We start from the raw sequence: 19,711 nt of genomic DNA, 5'->3' as shown, positions 1-19,711 counted from the left end.
GGGGGGAAGAGCCAGAGTCTCCACGCTTGAGCTTCCCTTGTAATCCAGGGACAGAACGATGTCCTAGGTCAGGTGGGGGCGACCGGACAGATGGACAAAGTGTAGGGGACAGAGCTACAGCGAGGTGGTCAGAAAGGGGCCCAAAGGAGAGCCAGGGAGTGAACTGCTGGCTGGCTGGGTGTGTCTCAGGGACAGGATGGAGACAGGTGGCTCTGGGCAGGCTAGCAGGGGGCATTCGGGACATAGCCCTGGGGAGGGCCCGCCAAAGGGCAGCCCCGCCGATGGAGAGCAGATGGTAGGCATAGGGGCCAGTGTGACCCCTGGGCCTTTGCAGGAACCCCCAGGAGAGAGGAGAGGAGAGGCGTAAGGGGCGGGTGACAGCTTGCACGCCTGTGCGTATGCACACAGACCCTAGCGCAAGTCTCTTTCACTGCTGCCGTCCGACGTCTCTCATGTTCATGGGCTACTTGTGTTTATTTCCCCTCTTCTCAGTTGCCTTTTAAGAGCTTCCACTCATTTTCCTCTTGGCTTCTCCTTTCTCCGGTGGGGCCCGAAGTGGCCGAGGCCGCTTTGTCCCACGCTCTGTTTCTCTCTTCCCTGTTTGTTTGCCTCTGAGATCTGTCGGTGGCATTTCGTTTCATGTTTTACCAGTCACGGCCGAAAGTTTCACTTCGTCACATCCTTTATCGCTGGCCTGTGTGGCCTCGGCCGCGGCAGAGCCGGGGGGTCACCGGGCCGTGCGTCACGAGCCAGCAGGCCCTTGGTAGGAAGCTGGCAGAGGTTCAAATCCACTCGGAGGCTCCCTAATCTCTCCCTTGGGTTCTCTCCCCTTCATGAGAACTCGTTTGGGAAGTGGCTTGTGGCAGGTCACCCGGAGGTAGAACGGGCCGCTGGACTCGAGCGGGCAGACTCATCACCAGCCAGAAACCTCTCAGTTACTTTCCTTACTGGGTCTCATGTTGTGATTATCTTTGTCTACAAAGAAAACCTGGGGGTGCCTGGGGGGCTCAGTCGGTTGAGCGTCTGACTTTGGCTCAGGTTATGGTCTCACGGTTCATGGGTTAGTTCGAGCCCCGCGTTGGTCTCTGTGCTGATATGACAGCTCAGAGCCCGGTGCCCGCTTCAGATTCTGTGTCTCCCTCTCTCTCTGCCCCTTCCCCACTCGTGCTCTGTCTCACTCTCGAAAATAAATAATAAAACTTTTTAAAAAATTTATTTTAATAAAAAAAGAAAACTTGAAATTGGCTACGTACTTTGCGGTTCTGTTTTAAAGTTTTTTTTTTTAAAGATTTTTAAATTTTTTTAAATCTTTATTTATTTCTGAGAGAGAGAGAGAGACAGCGTGAACAGGGGAGGGTCAGAGAGAGAAGGAGACACAGAATCGGAAGCAGGCTCCAGGCTCCAAGCTAGCTGTCAGCACAGAGCCCGATGCGGGGCTCGAACCCACAAACCGTGAGATCATGACCTGAGCCAAAGTCGGACGCTTAACCGACTGAGCCACCAAGGCACCCCTAAAGCTTTGTTTTTAGGTTCGTTTATTTTGAGAGAGATAGAGATAGTGTGGGTGGGGGAGGGGCAGAGAGAGAGACAGAGGATCCTAAGCAGGTTCCACACTACCAGCTTGGAGCCCAGTGGGCTCGAACTCACAAGACAGGGAGATCATGACCTGAGCCGAAACCAAGAGCTGGACGCTCAGCAGACTGAGCCCCCCAGGAGCCCCAAGGTTCTATATTATTTTATTTTTAAATTTTTTTAATGTTTATTTTTGAGGGAGAGAAAGAGACCAGTATAAGCAGGGAGGGGCTGAGAGAGGGAGACACAATCTGAAGCAGCTCCAGGTTCCGAGCTGTCGGCACAGAGCCCGACGCGGGGCTCGAACCCACAAATCATGAGATCATGACCTGAGCTGAAGTCGGACGCTGTACAGACTGAGCCGCCCAGGCGCCCCCGAGGTTCTGTTTCAAATGTAGCCTGTATTCCTTTCTTAGGGCTGCTGTAACAGGTGCCACAGACCAGGCAGCTTAAACAGCAGGAATTGATTCTCTCCCAATTCTTGAGCCTGGAAACCCGAGGTCAGGCTGTGTGCAGGCTCCTTTCCCCCTCAGGGCCGTGCGGGGACGGGTGTTCGAGGCCTTACCCCTTGGCTCGCTGATGGCCGTCTTCTTGTATCTTCACTTTGTCTTCCCTCTGTGTGTTTCCAAGTGCCAGGAGCGGCGCCTGCCAGGGGGCTCCGTCGGTTAAGCGCCCGACTTCAGCTCAGGTCATGATCTCGTGGTTCGTGGGTTCGAGCCCGCATCGGGCTCTGCGCTGCCAGCACAGAGCCTATTTTGGATCCTCTGTCTCTGTCTCTCTCTCTCTCAAAAATAAACACAAAAGAGAAATAAGTGCTGGTAACATGGTTCCTGGTGGGCGATCGGAAACGCTGCAGGCAATCTGGGAGGTGCTGTCCTTGTGAGGCTCCGGGCGCCCCTGCCTGAGACCCAGGGTTCGCTGTTTCCCGGGGCAGCGGCAGGCGAACAGAGGGTGAAGTCAGCTTTGTTAATGTTGGCATCGGCATAGTGGGTGGGAGATGCGCAAGGACCCTCCCCTGGCCCCTGGGCCCTGGTGTGGAAGGACCCGCGTGCTGGAGTTATGCCTCTGAGTAGAGGGTAAGGCACAGGGATGTTCTCCTGGGGGGCGGGGGAGGGCAGTGCCCCTGCCCCTGTTTGGTAATGTCCAGAGACAGTTTTCTTTGCGACAGCTTAGGGAGGGGGCGGTTTACTTGGCTGGGCGCCCCTCGCAAGCTAGGAGCTGCATTTCTGTGACCTGCGATGGAGTGGGGACGCAGGTGTGACCGTGCAGGACTTGGGGGTGTTTCTGTAGCCTGGGCCCGGCCAGCCCCACAGGGGACCCGATCCGGCTGCTTCACCTTCATGGGAGCTTGTCCGGGCCTCCGTAACCCTGCACCCTGATAAATGCGCCAAGCAGGTCTGAACGGCTTGGACAGCAACCTGCCGCCCAAAGATCAGAACAGGCTGGGCGGTTCACAAACCTGAAGACCAATCCAGATAGACACACACATGGCCGGAAGGCAATGGGCTTGACGGGGGACAGCTCGCCACAGGGTCTGCAGAAGCTGCAGCTCACCCTGGGCCACCAAAATGACAGTTGACTTAGCAAGTAAATCAAGGCATCGGATGACACATTATCTATTCACTATTTGAGCGCCTCAGTTCCTTAAACAACACCGAGGGCACTCTTTGCCACTTCTGGGGTTCAGAGACATGAAGTCATGGCCAAGGTCACCAAACACATGCATCCAGCCAGAGCAGGGTTCAAGGCAGGCAGCCCCGTGGCCTGAGCTTTTGGCCGCCTCCAGGGGCCCGCATCACCTGGCGTGGGGTCCGAGGCGCCGGGGACTGGAGCGGACCATTCTGTCCGGAAGGCTGGCGGCAGGCGAGGCGGCTGCGGGTGCACCAAGCCGTGTGCAGTGGGGGCAGGCACAGACCCGCCTCCTGGTCGGGGCGTTGGGGTCGCCCCGCTCTCGGCCTCCACGCTGGTCGGTGGCGGCGTGCTCACTGCCCTCCCCCCTCCGCCCCCCCCAGTTCCCAGACATCGTGGAGTTCAGCGAGTCTATGGCCAACGCGGGGAAGACCGTGATCGTGGCTGCCCTGGATGGCACCTTCCAGAGGAAGGTGAGTGGTCGGACCCCGGGCCTGGGAAGGGGTCTGGGGGGAGAAAGGGGCCTGGGCAGCAGGAGGGACCTTTTCTGGCGAGGCGATGCCCCTTGGATGACTGGAGCCCAGCGCCGGGGGGGGGGGGCACTCAGGTGAGCCGGCCCCAGCGCCCCCGCCCCCCATCCCTGGGTGCCTGGATGCTGAGGGTGGCTCAGGGCTTGGCGGAGGGCAAGGTCAAGGCAAAGTTTCCCCTTGCCGGAGCTGGGGAGTCCGGGGGTTTTGGGGAGATGTGCGCCCAGCGGCTGTCTCCCGGGCGCAGGCCTTCGGGGCCATCCTGAACCTGGTGCCCCTGGCCGAGAGCGTGGTGAAGCTGACGGCCGTGTGCATGCAGTGCTACCGGGAGGCCGCCTACACCAAGAGGCTGGGCGCCGAGACCGAGGTAGCGCCCCGCACGGTGGGGGGGGGGGGTCCCCGCGGGCGCCGCGCGGCCTCAGCCCCGCCCTCTGCGTCCCCGCGCGCAGGTCGAGGTGATCGGAGGCGCGGACAAGTACCACTCCGTGTGCCGCCTGTGCTACTTCAAGAAGGCCTCGGGGCCGCCCGGCGGGCTGGACGGCAGGGAGAACAAGGAGAACCGCCCGGTGCCGGTGCCGGTGCCGGTGCCGGTGCCGGTGCCGGGGGCCCGGAAGCTGTTCGCGCCTCTCCAGGTCCTGCCGCGCAGCTCGGCCGACTGAGCGCCTGGAAGCCCCGGCCCCTCCCGCTGCCGCCCCCTGGCGGACGCCCGCGTCCTGCGCGCCGGCCTTTCCGGAGGAGGAAGTGGGGGCGGGGCGGCGGGGGGGGGGATGGAACTTTCTGCCTCGTGCAGCGCACTTTCCCCGGGCTGGTGGTCCGCACATCCCGTTTCCCCGTTTCCTGCTCGCCGGCCCTTCTTGGTTCCCCTTCCCGGCTGCTGGTCCACCCTGAGCTCGGGGTCTGGCCACCGCAGACACCCGCCCCTCCTCCTGTGGGGTGGGGGGCAGGGCCACACACTGGCGACACTTCTTCCCCCTTGTGGCTTTCACTGTTGAGTTTCTGTTCTCGCTGGGAAGTCCGTTCACCAGTACCTCCCGCTCAGCACGGAGCCTCATCCCACGCAGAAACTTCTGCCTGCCTGGGAAGGGCTCCTGGCCCCCGAGGGTGGCTGGACTTGGGCCCTCTGGCTTCCCTTTCGGCCAAAAGCCCTTCCTCCTCGCTGGTGGTCATTTTCTCCAGAATGACAGCTTCTCACATGGGGGACACGGACCCCGCTGGAGCCCAGATCCCAGGGGCTTGTCTTTTAAAGGGGGGGGTAGGCGCAGAGGTAGCTGGGGACAGGGTCTATGATTCTGTTGTAGTGTGTGAAATTAATAACTAATATTAAATTTTACTGGTTGGCGAGAGCACATTTGTCTTTAACTGCCTGGGATGCCCTTGGTCTCCCTGTAGACAGCTCTGATGTGACACGGGTGAGGATTTCTTCCAGATCTTTTTCTAGTCCCTTAGCCAAGCACTTTAACTGAGAAGCACCACGAAGCATGTCCTAACATTGCTTGCTCTTCCATCTGGACAGGTTTAGGACAAAATGGGTGGACGGAGGAGCCTAGGGTCCGGATGGAATGACAAGGCTGTAGTTAGGGCTGCCAGCTGGGGCTGTGGGGTCAGGTTTTGTTTGTGAAACAGACACTTGATAGTTCAGGAGCCCAGAAGACTAGCGCGGCTGTACCTTGTAAAATGGGCCGTCAGCAGCTTGCGTGGAAGCAAGAACCCGCCGGGGTTGGGTGTACCCACCTGTGGAGATGGGCCTCCCCGCCCCAGCTTGCCTCTCCCCTTCGCTGGATGCCAGCTTGCTAGTGGCTGGTCCCGAATTACAGTGAAGTGTCTGCAGAACTCTATTAGAGGATACTCGATTTTGAAACTAACAGGCCCAGTCTGACGGTTCTTGCTGTTGCTGCTCCAAAAGGGAAGTGAGGTGCTTTAGGGGCCCTGGCCTTTCCTGCCAGAGCCGGGCTCGCTCCCTCGGGGTGGGCCATCCTGGGACGGGCTCTGGAGGCGCTAACCTCCATCTGCTGGGAGCAGAGGACTCTGGCCCCTGCTGGAGCACTCTGCTCCACAAGGAGGGTTGGGGAGGAAAGGGTTACCAGGGCAGGGGTGGCTCCCAGGTGCCCCCACCCCAACTCCAGCAAGGGCACCGCAGGGCCCTGGCGAGGCAGTCCAGAAAAACTGCCTTGTTTACAAGCTGAGCACAGTTGCTATTTTAAGATGCTGATGGTGGCAGAGTGAGGAATGAGACCCCAGACGTGCGCGTGCGCTGGTCATGCCGGAGGCGCAGACTGCCGTGACTTCACAACACAAGTTCACAGAGCACCCCCTCTCCCAGGGTGTGCCCCAGAGTGGAATATCTCCTCAGCCCCTAGGCTGAGCCCCAACTAATGACCCTGGAGATTATGAACAAGAAAAACATTTATTCTGTCTTCAAATCAGTCTAATAGAACCAAGGGTCTGCATCTTACCCCCAAGGCTTTTTAATACATTCAGAACAGCCCAGGGGCTGTGGGTGCACCCCACACCTATCAGTGGCAGAGTATTTACATAAAGCTGGGTGTTTTCCGTCAGGCAAGGCCCCTCCCTGTTGCCAAGGGCTGGGAGCAAGGGGCAGGGAATGCTGCCCGGTGCCCCCTGGGGTGGGCATCCAGCCGCCAGGCAGGCGGGCAGGCAGCCCGGAGGCACTGGCACGGAGCAATGACCCGAGATCCAGGAGCGAGCAGCTGCTGTAGCAGTGAGTGCAGGGCTGCCGGCTCCCAGAGCAGGCAGGGGGCCGGGGGTGCGGCGGGGCCGGGGCGTGGGGAACAAACCTGAGTGAGGAGGAGAGGGGGCCCTGGCCCCGCAGCCTCGTCTTTGGCATAGAACCCCGAGTTAGCAGCGGCCACCAGGGCCCGGCTCCTTTGGGCTGGGGAGAAGCTAAGGCACTTAAAGCAGCGTGTCGGGCACTTGTCGCTATTCCAGCTGGGGTTGTGGGTCATTACAAGCAAGAACAAAACACATCTGGCTAAAAACCCTTTCCTAAAAAAATGCCCTTGAGTAGTGGGTGGGCGAAGCCCTTGCTAGAGGGAGGCCGGCAGCCAGAGCCGGGGAGGCTGGGGAGGCGGGGGGGCTCTCCGGGCTGTGCGCGGCTCCGACTGGCACCGGACAGGGGACAGGGTGAGGGGGCCGTGGCCCCAGGAGGCGAGGTGAGGCTCGCAGAGGAGTCCAGCATAGCACAGAGGCCCCCGAGCGCCCTCTCCACCCCCTTACCGGCCCGGCTGTGGCTCAGTACACAGGGGGCGGCTGGTAGCCCTCGGTGGTCTCGGCGTTCTGGGTGAAGGGTGGTTGCTGGTAGTTGTCCACGGCCGCGCCGGGGTAGGAGGCGTAGGCGGTGCTGGGGTCTGGAGTGGGGTCCACGTAGTTCTGGACGAAGTCGTCCACTCCGGCCTTGTAGCGCTGGTAGGCCAGGGAGGCCAGCACGCCCTGCGGGGAGACCCCAGGTTTGGGGTCCTCAGCCCGCCGCCCCCGCCTTCTCCAAAGACCCTGCACCCCTGCCCGCCCCCGGCCCACCTACCCAGGAGAAGATGGAGAAGAAGCTGAAGGTGATGGCTGCCCGGGCTGAGTCGGCCCCCACTCGTACGTCCTCCATCTTGGTGGCCGCCCACTGGTTGGTGAGGAAGCAGAAGCCAACGAACCACAGAAAGGTCCAGAAAGCTGGGAAGGGGGCCCGGAGGGCAAGGTCAGCTCCGTGGAGGCAGGGGCTGCCTGGGGACCCAAGAGGAGCTCCCTACGGTGGTGGTGACAGGGAGGCCCCGCGGCAGGGATCTCCCAGGAGCCTCCAGGAGTGAAGGGCACTGCTGCACAAGCCAGGGTGGCGACCTGGCTCGGAAGCCCCGTGACCGTCACTCCAGGCCGGTGGGGCTGCAGCAGACTCCCGAATCCCTGTGCGCGAGCCCGTGTGCGCGAGCCCGCCTGCACAAGCAGGGGCAGCCAAGGGCCCGCAGTCCCAGGAACACTGCCTGGCCCTGTTCACCTCCCCAGAATCAAACGGGGGCGCCGCTGGACGGTACCTGAGAAGAGCAGGTCACCGATGACCAGGTACTTGCGGTCAGTGACGTTGCTGATCTGGGGGAAGTAGGCGTCGACCACGAGGAAGGCGGCCGAGGCCAGGAAGGCCAGCACCCCGACGGCGCAGCCGTAGCCGCACGCGTCCTCGTTACGGTTGAACACGCAGTATCTCTGTCTGGATTCGTGCGTGTTGCTGTAGCCCTCGCCGAAAATGCACGAGAACACGATCAAGGCAAAGACCTGAGGGGATGGGTGGGGGAGGGGGCTGAGCGGTCGCCAGACAACGTGACAGGGACCCTGGGCTCCCCCTGTTCTGTTTTGGGAGGTCAGGCACCAGCCGCCCACCCCCCCCGCCCCCGAACTTGGGAATGAGCTCATAAGCAAGTTGCTTCTGGCTGGCGCCCAGTCCTCACTTCTCCCTACTCCCAGGCCACCTGCAGAGGCCAGCACAGTGGCTGTCACCGGGGGCATGGCGGGGGATTCCTGGACCAGGGGCCGGCGGGGGATGGACGGGGATCTCCTGGGAGGGAATGCCCCACCCCTGCTGCCTGCCAGGAAGGGCCATCGTGGTTCAGTAGGAGACGGGCCACAGAGTCACAGAAAGCCAGGCTTGGAGTCTCACCCCCAGATCACCTTCTGCCTGAGTCACCTCTACAGAGCCCAACCTCTGCCCCAACACCTGGGTGATGGAGGCCTCCCCCCACCTCTCGGGAAAGCCACGCCGGTGTGCTCTGAGCTGAAACCTGTGCCCCCAGACTCCCACTTCTTGGGGACCCTCCAACTCTTTCCTGCTCCGGGCTGGCCTCCCCAGTGGGGCCAGCTTTCTTTCTACAAGGAGTCTTGGCCTCTTTGGCATCCTGACCCTCTCCTCTGAGGGCACCCCAGGCTACTCTGACTGGCAGCCTGTGAATACAGTTCTGCACTCAGAACCCTGGAGGTCCTGGGCCGGGGTGGAAGGGGGTTCACCGGCCACAACTCTGGGAGGGGCTCCAGGTCCAGCCTCATGGCACCTCATCTCCTCCCCAGGCTTCAAGGCCACCACCCATCCCCACCCCATGTCAGCAGATGCAGGACGGTCTGGACACCTGGCTCTCACTAGGACAGGCACAGGCCTCTCCCCTGCCCTGCCCAGACAAGGCCCTCAATATACTCTGAGGCTGACAGGCACAAGCCCCACCCCCAGCTGGAGATGAAGCCGGAACTCCCCGATGCTGGGAGCAGTGTGCCAGCCCCGACTCCTGGCACAGCCATCCCGACACACGGGGCATCTGCTCCTTGGATCAGACCCCACGGTCGGGCAGGGAGGGGGCATGGGGGCCACCAGGGCACTTCGGAAGGCTCCAGTCCCAGGCAGGCATGCTGTGGGCACTCCGGTCCCGGCCCTCTGCCTCCTCACTCTCTCACACCTTGTCCAGCTCTGGGTGCTGATTGTCCCAAATCTTGTGCCACCCCCCCCCACTCCTAACCCCCTCACCTCCAGTAATCTGTTGCTGGAGGGGTCCCCTATCTCACTGGGAAGGGTACATCCTGGGGTCACCTGATCTTGGGTGGGGAAGCAGACTCGTGACCTGCTCCCCGAGTGGAGGGGAGACCTCCTTACCCAACGTGCTTGGGAAAGCCCCTTCCGGGTGAATTCCCCCAGCAGGGAGTCCCAGCACGCTGGCCACCTGTCCTGGAGCAGCCCCAAGCTCCTCCCACCGCCAGCAGGGCGACAGGCCTGCTCCCCCGCGGCGCCTCCGGGCCCTCCCGCGCCGGCCCGGCCGGTGGGGAGCAGTGGGGACCAGGGGAAGCCGGGGGAAGCTGCGGCCCGCGAGTTGGGGTCGGCAGGGCCCGGAGGAGGGAGGGCGGCGGGGTCCGGGCCCCCTCGCCCGCCCCACGCGCGGCCCCCGCACCCCCCACCCCCGGCCTCGGCCGCCGCCACCTGTCGCGCTCGCAGGCTCGCGGCACCCCCTCCCCTGCCCGGGCCCCGGCGGCGGAGTCCGGTTCCCCCGCCCGGCTCCCCACCGGCTCACCAGGCACACGGCGCGCGTCACCACCTGCGGCTGCGTCAGGAAGCGCCGCAGGTCGAAGGAGCCGCCCGCCTTGGCCGCGCCGTAGGCCCCGCTCTCCATGTCGCCGCCGCCGCCGCCGCCGCCGCCGCCGCCGCCGCTGCTGACAGCCTAGCACCCAGCCCCCGCCCCGCCCCCACGAGGCCCCGCCCACCCCAGGCCCCGCCCCCAGGGGCGTGGCCAGCGCGCCCAGGGACCGACGGCAAAATGCGGTCCGCAGCCAGCAGCGAGCGGAGCGCCCCGGACTCTCCGACGGCTGTGCCTAGACGCCTGTGTTCTGGTGGCGGGCAGACAACCGTTGAGCCCACCTCGTGGCGGGGGCCGTGTCCCCCTGCTCCCAGGAAGGGGCCAGGGAGTCCCCAGGAAGAGAGGGAGGCAAGGAGGGCCCGCCCCTTTGCCCCACCCACACTTTGCCCCCTGCCCTCCCACCTCCTCCTCCAAGAAGCCCACCAGATAGATCCCTGTCTGAGACTCCCCTGCCCAGGACCCAGGCTCATAAGCGCCCCCTCTTCTCTCCCCCTTCCATCCTAGACCCCAGGCCGCAGCCTGGACACACTCCGAGACTGGCCTGTCGCTCTTTGCTCCTCTCTGGAGCTAAGCCTGGGTGGCGCCGAGAACCCTCTCCCCAAGTCTTCTGGGGCTGAGCCAGGCCCCAAGGGTGTGTGACTGCAGACTTCCATGCCCAAGACGGTATGCAGGCTGAAACCAAGTCTCCAGGTGACAGGCAGAGTCCAGTCCTCCCCCTGCACCCCCACAGCTTTGGAGCATCTGAACAGGGAAGGCTGAGTGGGGTGCGGTGGGGGCGTGTTCCCTAGGGGCCACGGGCTGCCCGGAAGGGGAGAATTCCAGACACTTTCTGCTAGTTACAGTTAAGGATTAATGAGGGAGTGCTGGCCAGGGGGCTACTCAGAGTCCTCCCAGGTGAGCTGGACAGTGAGAGGTGAGTGGGCGGGGCCAGGGGACCAGGGGACCAGGGGTGGGGGAGGTGACCCTGGTGGGTTGCTGCAGCTGGGCCTTTTCACAGTCTACCCCGCCGTCTCCCCAGACCTGCATGGACGGTGACCAGCAGCAGAGGGGTGAGAACGGGGGCCACACGGAGCCCCCCCCCCCACGGACCTCCCCTTCCATCAGAGCCCACCGCGTCCTAAAATCCTCACATTAGCACCATGCGTGTGCATGGGTCAACACCAGCCTCCACGAATCAGGGCTGGCAGGGTTTTTCTTCATTCAAACGGTGGGTCCTTCTGTAGGGGACAGAGACGGGGGCCCTCCTGAGGCGACTCTGCCCAGCCTGCATCTTCCGGTCACAACCCTGATGACAAAGGAGTTAGGATCCCAGGTTAGGCAAGCACGCTTCTCAGCCACCCCCTCCCAAGGCCTCCAGGAATTTTATGGTGCCAAGCGCATCAGTGCCCTGGGCAGAAGAGGGGTGTGAGGCCTACTCACCCCACTAAGCGAAGAGGGAGGCGCTGAATCACCAAGAGGGCAAGCGTTGGCCCCTGGTCACAGGGCGAGGGAGAGCCCGGTCTCTGTATCCCATTGCGTAAAAGGGAAAACCGAGGCTCAGAGAGGGGACACTGCTCTCCCACGAGTCTGGCCTCCGGGAAGGACAGAGATGGGAGGAAGGGACACAGACAGACGTGAGAGGAAGAGAGAGCCAGGCGTAGACTCCTGGACGGCGGCCACTGGAACAGCTGGCCAGGGAGGGAGGAAGACAACCAGGAGAGGGCAGTGTCTAGAGACCAAGGCAGGTGACAAGTCCCTGGGGCAGAGGTGGCTGGTGCCAAAGCCTCCACAGGTCGACCACGCAGAGGCCTGCGGGGCTTGGGGACAGATGACACAAAGGTCCTGGGGTCACTTTACAAGTCAGAGGCGACTCCAGGAGGTCCAGCCCCTGCCTCTTGTCTCCAGCCGGGAAGCATCGACCTCCCAGGTTCCCATGGAGAACAGAAGCCCCTGATCTACCCTGGTCCCCAGGAGCCTCTCCTCCCCCTCCCGCCCCTCTCCCCCCACGTCCCTCCCCAAACCCACCAGGAATCCAGGTGAGTGCCCCACCCGGAGGCCAACTGACTCCATCACGCAGCTGCACCGAGTGTTGGTCAGGGGCAGATGAGGGCATGGAAGTCCAAGCCCTCGGCAGACACTTGGCACACAGTAGGGCCCTTAATAAACACTTGCAGGGCACGCATGAGCCACGTGGCCCTTCGTTTGCCCTGGAGGCAGCCCTGTCCCACCAACCCGCTACCTGCTGCCTCCGGCCTGGCTCCTGCTGGTCCATACTGGCCACCCGCACTTCTCACCTCGAGGGCTGCCCTGTGAGGGGGCGGGGGAGGGTGCAGGGGGGGCTGGGCTGGGCTCCTCCACCTCCCGATGACCTTCCCAGAAGTGCCAACCGCCCCTCTGGAAACCAAGGGGCCTTCTCGCCCTGGGACACCAGCTTGACCAGGCTGGACTGGACGTTGGTGTCGTTTTCAGCCGGGCTGGGCTGACGTCCGGGTAAGAGGGAAGGAGAAGTTGGCCGACTGCCTGTAGTTTGGTTTCTGCTGCATATGGACCTGCCGGTCTTTCCCAACAAGGCTCTAGGTGACAGGTGGGCTGCCCGATGACACCTGGCAGGAGACCTCTACCCTGGGGCCTGATCTTCCGTCCAGCAAGGTGAAGGTAGCCTGCGGCTGAGACATGGGCTCTGATGCGGAGGGCGAGGTTAGCAAGGCGTGGCGGTGTGACTTTCACACCCTCTCGCCAGCAAATTCCCTCATTTCAAAATGCCTACTGGGGGTGCCTGCGTGGCTCAGTCGGTTGAGCGTCTGACTTTGGCTCAGGGCATGATCTCACGGTTCGTCGTTTCGAGCCCCACGTCAGGCTCTGTGATGACAGCTCAGGGCCTGGAGCCTGCTTCGGATTCTGTGTTTCCCTCTCTCTCTGACCCTCCCCTGCCCATGCTGTCTCTCTTCTCAGAAATAAATAAAAAAATATTTTTAAAAAATTAAAAAAAAATGTCTACTGGGCTTGGAGGCCTAACTGTTATCGCTGCCTCATCCAGGCAGCTTTCTGGATTACTCCCTCTGTCTTATGTCTGGGCTTCAACCCTGCTTGCAGTGTGTACCACACAACGTCACATTTGTTTTTTTTTCTCGTGTGGTATATTCTGGGTTGCCAGACTTTCCAAATAAAAACACAGGATGCACAGTTCAATTTGAATGTCAGGTAAATAGTGAATAATTTTTCGGTATGAATATGTCCTGTGCAAAATTTATCTGGCAACCCCTATTTATAGTCTTTCAATCTTGACTCCTTTACTGGAATACATGTTTCTTCAGAACTGTCACTTAGAAGAATCTGGATTCTAGAATCCCCCAGGGCTTTCAGCCTAATGCTGTGAACAGCCAACCACTACCCTGGTATACTGACAACCTACTAGAAGCTTCCACTGAATCCTTTCTACCCTACTGGTTGGTGTAGGTACCATTATTATTTTTGTTTTGCAGATGAAGTAACCAGGCCCAGAGAGGTTGAGTGATGTGCCCAAGCCCCACATCCTGTTAAGTGTTGAGACTTAAACCCCCATGTAGGACTCCAGATCCTAGGCTCTCCTTCACTAAGCTGGCTCCTCAGGAGGGTTGGGGCAGGGGGCTGGAGGGGCCACCACTGGCCTGGGCAACAGTCCCCTAGTCCCCTCCCCCTCCCCCCTGTGCCTCCCACCAGGGAAGGACACTTGAGTTAAGATCAAGATCGGGGTGGAGAAGTGAGGCTCCTGGGTGGCTCAGTCGGTTGAGCGCTGGGCTCTTGATTTCGGCTCAGGTCCTGATCTCACAGTTTGTGGGTTTGAGCCCCTTGCCAGGCTCTGCGCTGACATTGTGGAGCCTGCTTGGGATTCTCTCTCTCCCTCAAATAAATAAACATTAAAAAAAAATTTTTTTTTTTAAAAAGATCAGGGTAGCCGTGGGAAGAACACGTTTTGGAGCTGGATCGAATAGGGTTTGAAACCAGACTTTGCCACTTGCAAGCCTGGTGGCCTGGGGCGATATTCTTAATCACCACCAGCTTCCTCTACCAGCCGGGGAACCACAAACCCCACCCTCTAGTTGCTGTGTTGTGAAGATTCAACTAGATAAGGCACAAAAAGTGCCTACTTTATCAACTGATGAGGTCCAACTGGTCACTTCCACCTGCCCCAAAGGGCCCCACCGGGAGATCGCGCCCTGGGGCCCAGCCAGGAGCTACACTCTTCTGTGCCCAGGCCTAAGGGCCTCAGAGCAGCCTCAGAGGTGGCCAGCCTGTGCTGTCCCCACCCTCCTGCCTTCCAGCCCCAGACGCTGCCCCTGCCCCCCCCCCCCACTGTACACTCACTACTGGTCCAAAGCTCCCAGTACATCTGCAGCTTAGTGCTGACTTCACGTGAGCCCCAGGGGGTGGACTCCTGGCAGAAATAGGCAAGCAGGTCTGGCCTGGACTTGAACGTGATGTTGATGTTGAAGGAGGCCGGGTCTTGGGTCTCCACCACCTTCTTGGCGGGAGTAAGTGACGGGTGGGGGTGTCTGGGGTGAGTGGCACTGTTATGGGGACCCGCCGGCCTCTGGAGAACCCCCTGGGAGGTCTGAGGGGTGACTTCTGAAGGAAGGAGACCGGCATTCATCAAGGACCTTAAGAAAATGCTGATTTTGTGGTTCCTGAAAAAGTTACGGAGTCGTGTGACCTAGCCTTCCCACTTGTAGATGGGACACCAAAGGAATCAAAAGCGTGGACTCTAACAGATACGCGTGCACCCATGTTCCCAATGTTCCCAGCAGCTCTACTCACAACAGCCAAAAGGCGGAAGTAGCCCACGTGTCCATCAGTAGATGGACGGATAAACGTGTGGTCTGGCCACGCATGGACTAGTCTTCAGCCGTAAAAAGGAGTGATGTTCTGCACACGAGCCTTAAAAACATCGTGCCCAGGGAAAGACGTCAGACACAAAAGGCAACATCTGTTCGATTCCATCCGTGGGCAATCTCCAGAATAGGAAAATCCCGAGACGGAGAGCAGATTGGTGGCTGGTAAAGGCTGGCGGAGGGGGGGAATGGGAAGCGACTGCTGGTGTGTAGGGGCTTTCCTTTCGGGGTGATGGGAATGTTCTGGAACTAGATAGAGGTGGTGGGTTGCACAACATGGTGAATGAATGCATTAAATGCTGCGAACCATCACTTGGAAATGGCTGTGTGCTACGTGAGATTCACCTCAAATTGAAAAGGAGAAGGAAGGGGGGGGAGGGGAAGGAAGGGGAAAGAGGGAGGGAAGGAGAAAGGGAGAGAGGAAAAGAGAGAGAGAGGAAGGAAGGAAAGAAGAGAAGGAAGGAAGGAAGGAACGAACGAATGAACGAACGAACGAATGAACAAAGAAAACCCCTACTGGATAAAAGTCTACCTCTGGGATTTAGACTCTTTGTCCAGAATATTTTACTATAAAAACAAGATGAAATCAGGATGTGAGTAGGAAGCTCAGAGAGGTTTGAACAGAGGTCTGGATTGCTGACACTGGATTCAGCTTCCAGATTCAACAAGTTTGTCAACTGTAACTTGCAGGACAGGCATTGGTGTGCTTTCTGGTGACACGGGACACCTCCCGTTTGTTGGGTGAACAACCCCCTTACACGGGAAAGCGGTTACCGGCCAGCCGTGGGGCGCAGGCGCGTTCCAGGCATCTCCCAATGCGATGAAGTGCGCACGTCGAGGATGCGCCGAGCTGGGGATTTCCTCATCGAGACGGAGACAAGTTAGGTGCAAGGTCGACCAGCCACCCGATCGGCTGGCTCCGAGCTCAGGCCTGATGCTGGATGGGGGCCCTCGATGGGGAACATCTCAGACCCTGCACCCACAGCGGTCAACGTCTGGCTTAAAGGGACAGTCAGAAGGCGACAGTAGAGGATATGACCCAGATCCACAGGGACGAGTTGAGCCGGAGAGAAAGATGCCACTTGGGAAAGCAGGATTTCTGGAAGGAGCCTGGACGCTCCCGGCCTCTGGAGGACTCAGGACCAGACCCACTACTGCCCGGCCAGGCCCCAAAGGCCCTCGTCCATCAGGACTTGGAACTTGGAAGCAACTTCTCTGTTTTGTAGGCAGATGCTGGAGTCGATTTGATGCAGAAGACATTTCTAAGAGCTTCCGACTGGCCCTCTCGCTGCCCACACTGAATTCTCCAAGACAGAGGCCAGAAGGAAACAGAACCGCCTTCCGAATGGGGGTTTGGGAGAGAGGGCCCTATTGTTAATGTTAATGGTGTCTGTTCAAGAATAGTGTGTGTGGGAGGGTGCCCGGGGGGCTTCATTGGTTGAGCGACTTAGGCTCAGGTCATGATCTCACAGTTCGTGGGTTCGAGCCCCGCGTCGGGCTCTGTGCTGACAGCTCAGAGCCTGGAGCCTGCTTCCGATTCTGGTCTCCCTCTCTCTCTGCCCCTCCCCTGATTGCACCGTCTCTCTCTCTCTCAAAAAATAAATAATAAACATTTCAAAAATAGTGTGTAGGGGCAGTGCTTGGGGAGCATAGAGAAAAGGGTTTAGGAAATCTAAATATACAGCTCATCCACCACTCTTGCCTCACTGGGCACACTGGCTCTGCAGTCACACTGCCATCAGACAACTGCTCACGGACCAGAGCCCTAGAACCAACCAGAATGTACTTCCTTCAGAGACACTTCCTAGGAGTCCTGGTTTCTGACCACATAGCATAGTTCCTTCTAGACCAGCGGTTCACAGGTGGCTTTGCCTCCAGGGGAACTTTGTGTCTGGAGACATTTTTGATCACCACAAACGAAGGGAGCTCCTGGTGTCTAGTCGGTGGAGGCCGCGGAATATCCTACAATGCACAGGACAGTCCCCATACAGAGAGCCATCCCGTTCCAACGTCAGTAGCGTCGAGGTCGAGGAGCGCGCAGTCTTGACGACCATCGGCCTCCTTCCCGAATCAGACTTCAAGCGCTGGCCAGGGCCACAGAGACACTAGCAAACAATTTCACCTCTGTGCCTCTCTCGGCTGCATGAGAAGCCCCATGTTTTCATAGCTTTATTTTTTCTTTCCAAACAGGCTTTCACGCAAAGTCTTTGGTTTGAAGTAAAGCTGAGTGGAAAGTCCAGTGTAGTCTCCGAGGCGCCATTTTGCACACTGATCCCCAGTTATTTCATCGTTGCATCCTTGGGCCAAAGGGCCAGTTCTGCCCTGCCCAGCGCTCCTGGGGCCCGGAATCTCCCTCCACAGGGGGACCCAAGGTGGGGGGGGCGGTCCAGGGCCAAAGTGTGGTGACACTTTTTTTTTTTTTGCTCCCTTCAAGGACGGAAACGACCTATAAAAGTTGAAAGGAAAAGCTGGCCGCCTTTGTTTCCATTTCGATGGCCATTAATAGAAGTGTGATTTACATAAGTTCATAGACCAGAGTCCCCTGAGGTATGAAACTGGGGGGGGAGGGGGAAAGGAGAGGGTTGGGAGGGAGACGGAGGTGGGGTGGGGTGGGGGGTGGGATGGGATCACTTTTCAGAACCGGTGTCTTTTGATTGGCTAGTTGATGCATTTAACCCATGGATGATGAGTGCCTTGGCATTCACTTAAGAACTCATCACCGTGTCAGAGCACCGGAATGATGCGAGGAAGTGGAGACAAGCCCATGCTCAGACCCGGAGCGGAGCCAAGCTGGGCTGGGCTGCGTGGGTGGCCATGCAGAGCCTCCTTCTGTTGCTAAGGGAAGAAGGAAGCCACTTGGGGTGTAAGGCCGGGGGTGGGGGAGCAGAGCTGCTGCAGCCCCCACGGCTCAGCCGCCCTTCGGGGTCGCCCCCACCTCTCTCCAGACTTGTGTGTGTGTGTGTGTCAGAACCCGAGGCTTGGAGATCTGAGTCCCAAGCCCAGAGATCCAATTTCTTAGACTCCAGGTGGAGCCCCGGGATCTGATGTTGAACAAGCGACCCACCTGTTCAGGGCTGAATTGTGTCTCCCAAAAGGACACGTTCAAGCCCGCCCCCCACTCCCTCCCTGGTTATTTGTTAGGCAGCCGAAGGGAATTAATACAGCACCCCCTCCCACGTGGCTCTTACGAAGTGGCCTAGACCCTCACTCAGAAATTCCAGGCAGGTTTTAGGAATAAATCCAAGGAGGACAATCCAAGGCTCTTTCGCTCTCTCCCGGGGGAGTACGATCTAGCTTGAATCCGTGCTTCAACCAGACGACCCCCTCTCCCCCCGAATGAGAAGTCATGTGTTCGTGGGGGCCCCACACGACCCCCAGGCCCCCAGCTCCGCCTCCCCTCCCCAGGGCATGGCCTATGCTAGCTGTTGTCCCTGGTGCTGGGGGTCCCCACAGCCTCCCCAGCACTGACCGGGGAGGACAGGGGTGGACACCCTCCTGACACTTCTGGATTATTCTCCCTCCTCCTCCCTAAACACCATCCTCCAACCTCATGGCTTCACACGTATTCTGCCCTGCTCCCCGGGGTTACGCGCATCATTCCCCGAAGATTCTTGCCCCCGCCCCTCCCCCCGGGGGGTCTGGCTGTCACCAAATCTCCCCTCGGGATGCCGGGAACAGCGCAGCGGCTCCAGGGGACTGTCCCCCCATCCAAGTACTAACCAGGCCCGACCCTGCTTAGCTTCCGAGATCAGACGAGATCGGGCGCGTTCAGGGTGGCCAGGGGACTGTCCCGTGGCGTTCCCATCCTGTCCCTCCTCAACCCGGAAGCCATGAAGGGGAAAGCGGCCATGTCTTCGGCGCAAACCTCACCCCTGTAACTGCTCAGCCCTCACCCCATCTAGTCTCCCCTCCCCCTCCCTCCTGCACTCAGGCCTCTCCACCTCGGGGGGCCGCTTCTCAGCGGGTCTCCGTAAACGCTGACCCCTACGCCCGCCTGCCGTGTCCCTTCCGCTCCCGCCTGCTTGCTTTTCTCTAGAACTTACCACCTCCCAGCACACTGTGGACATGGCTTATTTTCACTGTCGTCTGTGCTCTGTGCGCCCCCCGCCCGCCCCCCGCCCCAGCGGAAAGCAAGCTCTGTGAGGCCGGGGGGCCTTGCTCTGTGTGGGCACCCGGGGCCCCACCCCGGGGCACCGGACAGTGCCCGGCACCGAAGGAACGAGTGGTTTAGCAGCGGGCCTCTGGGAGGGGAGCGGAGGAGCCCGGGTCCGCACGGGGCTCTGGGCCGGAGTCCGGGCAGAAGTGGGGGGCCGAGGGGGGCGGACCCCCCTGCCCGGGTACTTCCCGGACACGGACACGGGGACGCGAACGGCGGCCGCCTCAAGCTGCTCTTTTTAGCAGCAACACCGCAACGGACGTGTTTGTTTTTAAAGCAAATGAGGAAATGATAGTTGTGCCGCCGCCTGCGAGCGGGACCCACCCGCAGTGGAACAGCGGCCGAGGCCAGTTCCGTGACTCGGTGACCCGGAAGGTAGCGGCTGGGACAGGCCAGGGAGGGACACCAGCCCCCAGCCTGCTGGAGAGGAGGGGTGATCATCGCCTTGACCTTAAGGGTTACGGGGCTAGAAAGAGGGGCGAGGCGGGGACAGGATGGAGGAAAGCAGGTGCGCGGGAAGGCGGCGCGGAGGCGGGACCTGGAGAGTCCCCGCCCCCTGGCTCTGTAGCGCCCCCTGGTGGGGAGCCGAGGCCCTGCCGCCCTCCGGCTGCCTTTGAGGGTAAGTCAGGCGCCCTTGGCTGGACCTCCGAGGAAGCCTGGACTTCCTCTTCCTCGGGGCAGAGACGCCCCACTGGAATGCCCCCGGCCCTCTCTGGCGTCACCCCCACCTGGCAGAGCTGCGGGGCTCCCGGCTGGGCTTCTGTTGCAGATCGATCAATCGGGCACCTGGGGTAGGAAGATGGACACACCTGCCCAGGGGCATGCGTGCTGCTCCCTCTCCCTCCCCCCACCGCAGCCCTGCTGGAAGCCAGC

The 19,711-nt window shown here is 60.3% G+C and overlaps 2 protein-coding genes across 3 annotated transcripts in view; one reads left to right on the top strand and one right to left on the bottom strand.

Moving 5' to 3' along the window:
- TK1 (thymidine kinase 1) overlaps positions 1–5,074 on the top strand; it is an 11,823-nt gene extending 6,749 nt beyond the window's left edge. Inside the window, exons 5-7 of the mRNA XM_039226313.1 lie at positions 3,585–3,674; positions 3,976–4,095; positions 4,178–5,074. Coding sequence (XP_039082244.1) covers positions 3,585–3,674; positions 3,976–4,095; positions 4,178–4,387 — 420 coding nt within the window. The 3' untranslated portion in view covers positions 4,388–5,074. The remainder of the gene's footprint in view (positions 1–3,584; positions 3,675–3,975; positions 4,096–4,177) is intronic.
- Positions 5,075–6,113: 1,039 nt separating this feature from the next.
- On the bottom strand, positions 6,114–9,885 carry SYNGR2 (synaptogyrin 2). 2 transcript variants are annotated; one of them, XM_039226314.1, is made up of 4 exons: positions 9,773–9,885; positions 7,763–8,000; positions 7,267–7,406; positions 6,883–7,175 (listed from the first exon to the last, which is right to left on the bottom strand). In XM_039226314.1, the coding sequence occupies exons 1-4, from the start codon at positions 9,869–9,871 to the stop codon at positions 6,978–6,980; spliced, it is 675 nt and encodes a 224-aa protein (XP_039082245.1). In that variant the 5' UTR covers positions 9,872–9,885; the 3' UTR covers positions 6,883–6,977. The 2 variants fall into 2 exon arrangements, with proteins under 2 accessions (XP_039082246.1, XP_039082245.1); XM_039226315.1 differs by lacking the exon at positions 7,267–7,406 and having other exon boundaries at positions 6,114–7,175.
- Between the last annotated feature and the right edge of the window lie 9,826 nt (positions 9,886–19,711).

This window comes from Hyaena hyaena, unplaced genomic scaffold (genome assembly GCF_003009895.1).
Source record: "Hyaena hyaena isolate Hyena2069 unplaced genomic scaffold, ASM300989v1 scaffold_21, whole genome shotgun sequence".
Classification (NCBI taxonomy): Eukaryota; Metazoa; Chordata; class Mammalia; order Carnivora; family Hyaenidae; genus Hyaena; species Hyaena hyaena.
The sequence above is the reverse complement of the archived record's forward strand: the minus strand, read 5'-3'. Positions and strand labels throughout refer to the sequence as shown.

Coding starts and splice junctions, on each gene's coding strand:
- SYNGR2 (XM_039226315.1), bottom strand. CDS start 9,871: ATGGAGAGCGGGGCCTACGGCGCGGCCAAGGCGGGCGGCTCCTTCGAC. Junction 8,001..9,772: donor TGACGCGCGCCGTGTGCCTG/GTGAGCCGGTGG, acceptor CCATCCCCTCAG/GTCTTTGCCTTGATCGTGTT. Junction 7,176..7,762: donor CGGTGACCTGCTCTTCTCAG/GTACCGTCCAGC, acceptor GTCTCCCCGCAG/GGCGTGCTGGCCTCCCTGGC.